Consider the following 9,811-nt stretch of genomic DNA (forward strand, 5'->3'; position numbering starts at 1 on the left):
TAATATATATACATATACATACATATACATACATATACATATATATACATATATATACATATACACACACACACACACTCACTTTACTCCGTCCACAAGGTCCTTAGCGTCTCTCATTTTTCCGTTTCCATCGTCAAATTGAGAGTTGTTTCCCACAGTTATCACCCCTCCTTTCTGTCCCAAAGCTGGGAAACACCTCCGAGTAACTGAGGGAAAGTAAAGAAAACAGCAAAAAATTTAAAAGGAGGCTTGTCAATTTGAGTAAAAATAAATAAATAGTCACAAAATACATTTTTATAAGCCAAAACTTTCCAGATTTGCACTGGCTCTACAAAATATGATATAAAATATTATATATTTTGCTGATGATGATAGATAGAGATTCATCTTACAGGGCCTGCTGGGGGTCAGCATGGCGGGACAGAGACCTAACTTGAGGATTTGTGGTATTCCCTGAAACACAGTATATCCAAAACACATAAGGAGGTTTGTGGAAACCTTTAACATAACAGATTGTGCACAAAGAAAGAAGCATCCATGGAGGCTTAGACTCTAAACTCACCATAGTATTAGTCGCGCCCTCCTTGCAGAATTGCTTATAGTAGTCAAAGTCATTATTGTTGCTGTAGGCTTTGACTAATGTCATGAACTTTTCAGGGCACTTCTCCACACACATCTAAAAAAAAGGAGGAAGCAACATTGACAGCGGGACACCGTTACATCGAGTGCAGGGAAAGCATTACAAAATGCAGCACAGTAGGGAGATTGAATGCCAAGACAAACTATTTTTCAGTCCATGGTGATAAAAGCAGAAAATAAAAGCAATAGCTGCATCCCAAATTCATACCACATACTGAGTGTAAGCAGATTTTAAGTTTGTAGTGTTTTAAAACTGGAAAAGTGACAATAAACTAAACTCAAAACAGTCAGAACTGAGACTAAAAAGCACTTTTGAGTGTGCTGCGGTGCAACATGTTTCTCCCACAGAGCAATGTACACAGGAAATGGAAGAGTGGCTCACAGCTGGGAAAGATTTGTGAATGCTGATTAAAAAAAGAAAAAAGTGTTTTGCACGGCCAGAGAAGAATACACGATGAGAGAAAAGTTGAGTTCACACCTGTGTGGTCGGACACTGGAACTCCAGAAGCACCATGGGGCTGGCACACTTCATGATGTTGAAGTAGAACAACAGTGGCTTCTTCCTGTTATAACGTACATACAAAAGGAAAAGGACACGTAGGAAAACCATCAAGAACACTGCAAGATTCAGATGAATAGAAATAGATTAATCCAGTCTCTGGGTATGTTGTAAGAGAAGGTATGTTTGTCAAAGAGAGGGAGGGATATAGAGAAGGTGTTCTTTAAGGTGGACGTATTCGTGATTTCTAAATTGGGCTCTTTAAACCAGAGAGGGTTACATAAGGAATCGGACTTGCAGCCAGTTTTATAGTTGCTTCTGGATTATATTTGTTCTCAAATACAATTTACTTAATGGACTGATGTGCAAAAGACAACCAGACTGACTCGGATTTGATTAGTTAGACTTATCCATAAAAAGACACGGAAGAGATCTGAGAATATTGTGTTTTAATAAATTAAATTTGGAAAATAAGGATGAAAGAATACAGAGTTTGTTGCCTTGCAAAAGCTGATTGTAAAATGATATGTTTTGTATTACTGTTTGTATGATATGTTTGGAACAACTCATTGTTGTTGTATTTTTGAAGAAAATGATAAGATAATAACGTTTTGTATACTTGGTATTTAGAGTTATTTATCAATGGACTGCATAGAAGAAAACTGGCCTCGGACCCCGTTGAAGACAGTTGAAAACATTTGGTGAATAAGGCACATGTGTTGTAATGTTGATGGAGATTCGCTGCTTTGAAGCTCACTTCCCCTCACTGTATGTATGTTCTCAAAGTTAGAAGAAAATGTCTCAGCAGAGAAGCAGAGAGAATCATAATTATAATCTATTCTTGGAAAGCAACTCACTCAAGCGGGGTGCCAGCCTGCCCACAGAACTGCCCTCGGCTGTCTGTGGGATAGATCACCTTCCTAGGGTCGCCCTGGGACCAGGCTGGAAACAAAAAATAGAAAGGAAAAGTTTAAGTTTTTTTTTTGTATTTCTATAAGTAGGTTTTAAAATTGTATTTTTATATGTTAGGCAAACCGAAGCGCTGTTTCCTTACCGAGTATTCCCACTGCAATATAACCCAGTATGGCCAGAATGAAGAGGATGCAGCACACAATGTCTGTGCAGCCCCTAGAATGGACAGAACAAGGTTTGAAGGGTTGAAAGAAACTCTCTGTATTCACTTACACACAGTAAAAGTTAGAACTAAAGTCACATCTCACCTGTTCTGGATCGGGCCCTTAAAGGTCGGGTCATACTTTCTTGGCTCGCCTACGTAGAAGAAAAACAGTGCGTTTATCACTCAGTTAGCTTTGTGACTACTGACAGCATGGCTCAGTGAGAGGTCTGCTACTGCGCGTTAAAAACAGAGATGCACCTTGCACCCAGATTTCTTTTTAAAGGAGATTTAAGGTTAAGAAAGAGTACGCCCCCCCCCTTCCTCCCATTCTTCTGTCAGATGACCTTTCCCTCCCAGCAGACACGCCTGGCAACCCAACAAATTCCTCCCTGGTGACTAAGCAGAAGCAAACCCATGTGAAGGATAGAGCCGACCCAACTTCAGCCACTGGATAAAACTACTAAATAATGTATTGCGGTACAGTAATGTCATGTTGATGCAAGATTTACAACAGAGATAGTGTCTGTTTTGTTTTTGTGTAATGAATTATGTTATTTTGGTTGTGTTAATAACTAGACTTCCTCCAAAAGCACTGTCAGAAGCAACGTTTCCTGTCTGAACCCATTTGTGTAATAATCCCCGGTGCATCCATGGGATTACGATGCATGAAGCTCAAACAGCTGCACAAGGCTTCAGTATTAGTAAACCTTATTGTCGTTTAAGGTGTAATCTAATTTCTGAGCAATCGACTGATGGTCTGTAGGTTCTTATTATTGCAGGCTCAGGCGTATAGTTAAGTTTGCTGCAGGTTAACTGAGGTCAGCGTGTCAGAAGCAGGAAGCAGAGCGTCCATTATCGAAGCAAATTCATCTCTAGCCTAAGAGCTCTAGTCTAACATTCATCAGGGAACATTAGTTTCACTCAGCAGGTCAGTGAAATAAGAAAGCAATGTGCCACATTGAGCAAATACAAAGCACTCAACAGAAGTCATACATTGGCGAGCCGCACACACACACACACACACACACACACACACAAACAATACACAAAATAATGCTTTTATATTGAAAAATCATCAATAGTTTGACCTCATGGTGGCCTTGTTCAGGTGTTAAATCTCTCAAAGAACTAACATCAATCCCATAGTACCACAGCATGTATATGTACATATGTAGTATAGGATCCCTTAGAGTCTAGACAGAGGAGTATGATATTCTCTGTGGCATCTGTGCATATTAATTATGTATGTGGTCCAGAGGATAATGCTGCAGCAAGCATTTACCAGAGTCTTGGAGGAGCCTCCACTTCCTGTTCCAAAGACCACAGGTGTTGCATTTCATATACGTGGTGTGAGGTTAGTATTCTCCTCTGAGATGCTAGTTTTTTGGGCTTTCATGACATTTTCACAGATGGATATAAAGTAATCTATTACAGACTCAGCAAAGAAAAAAGGGAGGCCTTGTTAACTCAATATGTACCAGAGGAACCAGAGACTTAATGAAGGACTTATTCAGTTTTGCTATTTAAAAACACCTAGCTGCCACTGACAGAAAAATGTTCAGATTCTCCAACCAGCCACTTAACAGTAAATCCTTATTTTTTGTCTAAAACCTACCAGCCACTTTTGCATTTTACCAGCGTTTGGCTGGTGCAAATTTCCCAGCCTGTAATATTTGTTCAAGAGAAAATGACTGATAAAAGAGCTCCTGGCACGCTGACACACACCTGTATAATCAGCAAGGCTGCCAGCAGTTAGCACGTTCCACACAAACACACCTATTCTTCCCCCGCGCGGTTGACATGCTGATACTGCCGCTCCAGTTTCACTCAAACAATTTACACACTTTTTAAGCGGTAACAAAAACAAAACCTAAAGATTAACCAGTACTCCTCTGGGTCATTTGTTTTAGATAGGTACAGAATGAAGAAAAGAAGAAGCTGTGAATCAATGTCAAACTAGAGCAAAAAGAGCAATTACCATTCTTTCCAAAATATTCTCCATCCTCAGGCATGTTGAAAGTCCTTTCTGGGCCAAATGTTGAAATGTACAGAGAACCCTTTTACATGTGCCCCTTTATCTGGTGGACTTCTTCCTCTCTCTCTGCTGGTATAAATGAGCGAGAGCAGGGGAAACCAGTCCAACCTGTCCCTGAATAGCTGTGAGCCTGGGCAACCAGCAGCGCTCCACCTTACTTCCCTTCTGTGTTTATCCTGAAACGACTGCTTCTTTCCAATCTGGGCCACACCTGTGCATCTCCCTGTCTCCTCCCACTTTCAAAAGCCCTCTTTCCGTCGGCTTTTCCACTTTGTTTCTGTCTCAGAAAAAGCTATCCAAACGGGCAAATGAAACAGACCTACAGGAAGGCTGCGAGAGCAAGAGAAGAGGTGTGTGGACATGGGAAGGACAGGGTGGGGACTGCTGTTGTACACAAGGAGGAGTCAAGTTGCTTAGATCTTATCAAAAACATGTGTTTGGAGTAAACAAGGACAAACTCCACCTCCAGTTGTTTTTTTTAAGGATCTGCTGTGGAGGAGGAATGATATTAGATTCAGGTGTGCAAGATACCCTGCAAAGACCATATCCTGCAATGAGTTGCAGCCACACAATATGAAGCTCAAAAAGTCAATCATTTTGTGAATCATTTCCATTAAACTGCCTTGTGGAGTGCATATGGATGTACTCAAATGTCTCCCATCTTGTGGGGACTTTGCAGTATTGCACTGGGAGCGAATGAGCTCCTGTTCTTTTTCTGCTTTGCATTTGGTGCTTTCAGTCACTAGACATTTTGGCTCACTCTGTTTTGTATTGAGCAGCCAAGAGCAATCAGAGTACGAGTTGAGCAACAAAGAGTCCACAGACTAAGTGCCACAAATGTTTTTTACAGATGCTGACAGAAAGAGAAAAAATAGCTAGAATGACTGAAAGTTTCCATTCTGTTCTTGTTTTATGGCCGGTGTTAGTGCACATGTGGACTCTCATCAGGAGTCCTGGCTGTGCTGCAATTTCCATAACAAAATAAGAAAAATAAAAAAATCAGGCTCCGACTGAAACAGAAGCTGGTAGTTTCTGGGGAATTTAAATTTCCTGGATGATGATAGCACACATGACACGCAGCAGACAACACTACAACAGTTCTTATTCCATCTATTGTCCTTTCACTGTTCAATTATGGCGGCTGATGCTAAAGGTCATGCGCAAGTAATCCTGACCCTGTAACTCGGACTGGCAGACAGCTAGAGTGACACTGGGAGAGTAAAACCCACCAGTCTGGTCTCTTAAACTAAACTAAACACATTTTTGTATTGGTAATGTGCTACATGTTTAATCAAAGCTAGTGAGTGGCTCTAATCTCATTCCAATGAACCACCTCTGTGCCACCAGACAACCCTTGGGCATTCATTAAAATCATTAAAAACATACAAATGAAGCCACACGTGTAAGAGCTTTGATTTAATTATGAACAGTTTTTCTCACAAGTCTTTACAAGGGAACCCACTGACAGAGAGACGATCTGCATTTGCATTGTGCTTTTGTGTGTTTTTATTGTAAGTACAGTATTAATGTATCTCTGCACTGTGTTAGGGTGTTTATTATTTAACAATTAACCACTGTTAGAGAGAAGGAGAGACTTTCTGGGAACACATAAACAGTCAAATAATACCTGGGTTATGTTAGTTTATGTTGTGTTTTCGCAGAAAATGAAACCGAAGCCAAGCTTGATGCCTTGCATTGTTTCCACTTCTGTTTCTTCCTGAAAGACAGTGTTTACGTAGGACATTGTTTCATGTGTCAGTATGGGTTTTCCTGCTGTATTTTCTTGCCACCGCCCTTCACATCCTACGAGAATCTGGTAGGCTCTAAATAATTAAATAAATGATTGCATGGTGCATGCTGACTCATTGTGTTATTGGTGACACCTGAGCGTTTCCTGCTATGACTCAAAATGTCTCAAAGTGTCCTCTGTTAGCCGTACGTATATGTATATCTGGAGTATTCTTTGGTCACCATCCCATTAACAGACACAGACAATTAATTATATTTTTAATTAACTGGCGACAACACAAGATCAGAGAAAATGAGCTAAGTAGTTATTATCAAATGGAACCTCGATAATAACATTAACGGTGAGTCACATATAGACATTTTTGCTCATGACGAAGCATATTACTGTTAGAACCAGTTTTAGAAACTAAACTAGAGAATAAAGTAAAGGTTGAATAAACGGCTGAAATAAGAAAGTTAGTAATGAGTAACAATAATTCTAGAAACCCAAGAGCTATAAATAAAGGGCTGTGATATCATAGCCAGATAATACAGTAGTTAGACTCTTCAACCATCTAGGCTACAGCTGCTGCCCTGCCTGTTTATCTCCCACATGTCTTTCATTACAGTAAGAGGGTGTGGAGTTCACATCTATTCACAGTGTTAAAAAAGAGCCTGCACCACAATCGCACACACACTTACAGTATATACACACAGTACAGTGTTGTATCCTTACAACAACATTTGGTGCGCCTGTCTCATAATATCTCAGAGTCAAACAACAAAAATGTTTCCTAGCTTCTAAAAGAGTGGACATGTGGACGCGCCATATTTCCACACAACACTGACCTCACAACAGTTAAATGAAACTCACAGTGAATCAACTCTCTATCTCTGTCGGTGAAGATATTTCTGTAACTCCGACACAGATGACAGAAAGTGAAACCAAGTCAATTCATCAACGTATGAAGTGGATATGACTAGAAACACTATTTACGGACACAAACAGGAAGCAAACACAAAAGACACTTTATAGAATACGTTTTCTATTTGTAGCACCACACTCCGTAGATACAAAATGCAGTCCTGACTTCAGTATAAGATAAATTTCAACGGACGCGTGAGGAGAATAACTGTAGCTGCTGACGTTCCAAAAGAGTCTGTTGCGTTCCTATTAACAAAGAGACACATTCCTCATCAATGAGGAGGGTCAGCAAGCTCAGCCAAGATCATAAACGCAGCTACTGACTGGCAGAAAGAAGCTGATAAACACAGGAGATAGCTCAGTGGGGTGGTCCCGCTTCCACATCAAACTGCTCTGCATGTGCATCTCTTCTTGTCCCCAAACTGATTTTCCCCTGACCTGAATAACCAACCGGTCCCCCACTGCTCTGAACACGCCTTTGTATTTGAGACTGTAGACCAGTTGGCAGAACCACTGGACAGTCAGAGGAGTCACATGATCCGGTTTGGGTTGTTAGGGTATGATGAAGCACATTTAAGTGGAAGCCGGTGGCTGCAATGTCGCAGATGTTTGTTAGTAGTGGGGAGGACACAATGTAAAGTACAGGAACTAAAAAAACAAATGAAACAAATCTGCAAAGGTAGCTCAGAGAAGCTTTAACGTGCTGCCACAGACATGAAAGAGAGGCCAGAGAAGCTCAGCATCGGGTTTCAAACCTCCTCTCCTAAATATGGCTTATAATTACACCTAATCTGCACCAGGGCATGGCTGCCTGGCTGCTTCCAATCCTGTCATTGAGGTTTCTTGATATATGTTATCCTGAAATTACTCCAACATGGGGAACCGTGGTGGATCCTACAGAGTGTTCTGAAAGTTTCTCCCACGTTTAGATTTGATTTTTTGCTGAAAGTCTCACTGAGCGTTGAGCAACGTTAATGTGTGTGTCGCTATCTCAAACGACAAAGCGAAGCCACAACCATCTTCTCCCAGCGGCCCAAGTGCACTTATGTTCCTCCTCTGCTCCTCCCAATGGAACGTGTGGAACTGCTCGATTCCTTGGCAAACTCGTAAGTGTTTCGATTCACAAACGAGCACATAAAGTATGGCGCTGGCTGCCGTGAAGGGTTGGTAATGTGAGCGAATTAGCCATCATGTGGTGGGGCAGAGTGGAAAAGGGTGTGAGCAGAGAAGAGGGAAAGCATTATCATAAAAGCCACATCACGAAAAACAGTGGACAGAAGATGTGCCTCATCATATTGTTTATTTATTCCTACTTGTCAACATCCTGCTGAAGCTAAACATGCTCATAGTTCGTTTTATTTATAATTGTGTACTAAAGACACGGCTATTGATCCAGAATGAGGCCTAAACAGGCTTTTTTCATTCAGGTGAATTGTTTTTTTGCTGAGTTTCTCTCACTGAAATGCCCTGAAAGATTCCCAAAGAGCTGTATATCACACCTAGTCTACAACAGGGTGTGTCACTAACAGAGGAAGCAGTGGCAATCCAAAGCAACTCAATGTATACTGTGTGGAACAACATATTGAAAGGGAAACATGCAGCCTGTGAGAAACTGAGCATATTTTATTAAATTAATAAAGAAAAGAATATTGCACTACCAAGAGAGACAAATGCAGACTCCTCTTCATGTGTTTGAGGTATTTTCTAATAAGCTCTATACATAGCTGGACCTCGGCTGAGCTCCTGCCATACCAGCCTGAGGAATGTGGCAACTGGACAAGCAGGAGATACATGGGGACATTGTAAAGCCTGGACAACACATGAGGCAGTCTGTTACCACCAGTTTATTTACACACTACACGGCTGGTGCAAACATGACAGGAAAAACAACAACTTTGTGTCTCTGTAGGTACACGCTAATATTTAGGTTGCCATATGCTTTAAGTTCAGAGAGAAAGTGGTCAACAAACGTGTTAATATACATCCTAGTTTCAAGAACTATTCGACGCTAACGTCTTGCGCCAAAACCAAACCAGCTAACGTAGGTTTATAGATGTAAGGCAGCTACCCCAAGCACAACATCAAGTGAAACATGCCCGTGTTAGACTTTAAATAATTACCATATTTCGGTTGCTCCTCCAGTTCCATGTTCACGAAGTGTTTCCTCTGGGCTAAAGGTGCTCACGGACGGCCACTACAGCATATTTCCAGGCTTCACAGATGTCTTCGTGGGACGCTTCTGTCAACTTCAGGACTTCAGGGTAGAAAAAATCCGCTCCAAAAATCTTGACTGTCCTGCTAACATTTAAAGGGAGAATGCTCAGAGGAGAGCGCTGACCAATCAAAACGCGGGAGAACGTGATTGACAAGGCGCTGGGCCAATCACCGAGCGAGGGGGGAGTTTAGTCCTGGAGACTGGCATGTTTTCTAGTACCGTTAACTGAGACACCCGCAGCTGTCCAATGAGCGGCTGTTACCGTCTAATAAGCTATGGCAGTGCCCCAAAATACAATTAATCTTAATATTTAATAAAACATACTTCACTCGTGTTTGTCCATCAATACTCATTCACAGTGAAAATGTGTCTTCATCAGCAAAGAGTGCAGCCAATCAATGGCACAACATAACTTCTATGGGCCTGATGAAATTCAAGACAACATTAATTATAAAACCAATCTATTCATTCATAATTCAACTTACAGTCCTCACATAGCCCGATCTGACTCTGCACCCTGTGAGTCACGGCAGCTCCTGGCAGGCTGCAGAGGTGGAAGAGGTTTAAAGATCTAAATTTACTCAATAAGAAATACCACCAATGTAAAAGTACTCAATTACATGGAAATGTAAAAGTACTCAATTACATGGAAA

The 9,811-nt window shown here is 41.1% G+C and overlaps 1 protein-coding gene across 3 annotated transcripts in view; it reads right to left on the bottom strand.

Annotated features, from left to right (window-relative positions):
* Positions 1 to 9,247, bottom strand: part of LOC118323573 (choline transporter-like protein 2) — an 18,848-nt gene extending 9,601 nt beyond the window's left edge. Inside the window, exons 1-8 of one of the 3 annotated variants that reach the window (XM_035655576.1) lie at positions 4,234 to 4,579; positions 2,359 to 2,407; positions 2,193 to 2,266; positions 1,996 to 2,080; positions 1,118 to 1,202; positions 563 to 676; positions 393 to 453; positions 83 to 206 (exon numbers count right to left, since the gene is read on the bottom strand). In XM_035655576.1, coding sequence (XP_035511469.1) covers positions 83 to 206; positions 393 to 453; positions 563 to 676; positions 1,118 to 1,202; positions 1,996 to 2,080; positions 2,193 to 2,266; positions 2,359 to 2,407; positions 4,234 to 4,267 — 626 coding nt within the window. In that variant the 5' untranslated portion in view covers positions 4,268 to 4,579. Of the gene's footprint in view, positions 1 to 82; positions 207 to 392; positions 454 to 562; positions 677 to 1,117; positions 1,203 to 1,995; positions 2,081 to 2,192; positions 2,267 to 2,358; positions 2,408 to 4,233; positions 4,582 to 9,063 lie in introns of those variants that run through there. The other 2 variants (XM_035655577.1, XM_035655578.1) reach the window with 2 other exon arrangements.
* Positions 9,248 to 9,811: the final 564 nt, after the last annotated feature.

Source organism: Morone saxatilis, unplaced genomic scaffold (genome assembly GCF_004916995.1).
Source record: "Morone saxatilis isolate NCDOM2014 unplaced genomic scaffold, NCSU_SB_2.0 Contig14, whole genome shotgun sequence".
NCBI lineage: Eukaryota > Metazoa > Chordata > Actinopteri > Moronidae > Morone > Morone saxatilis.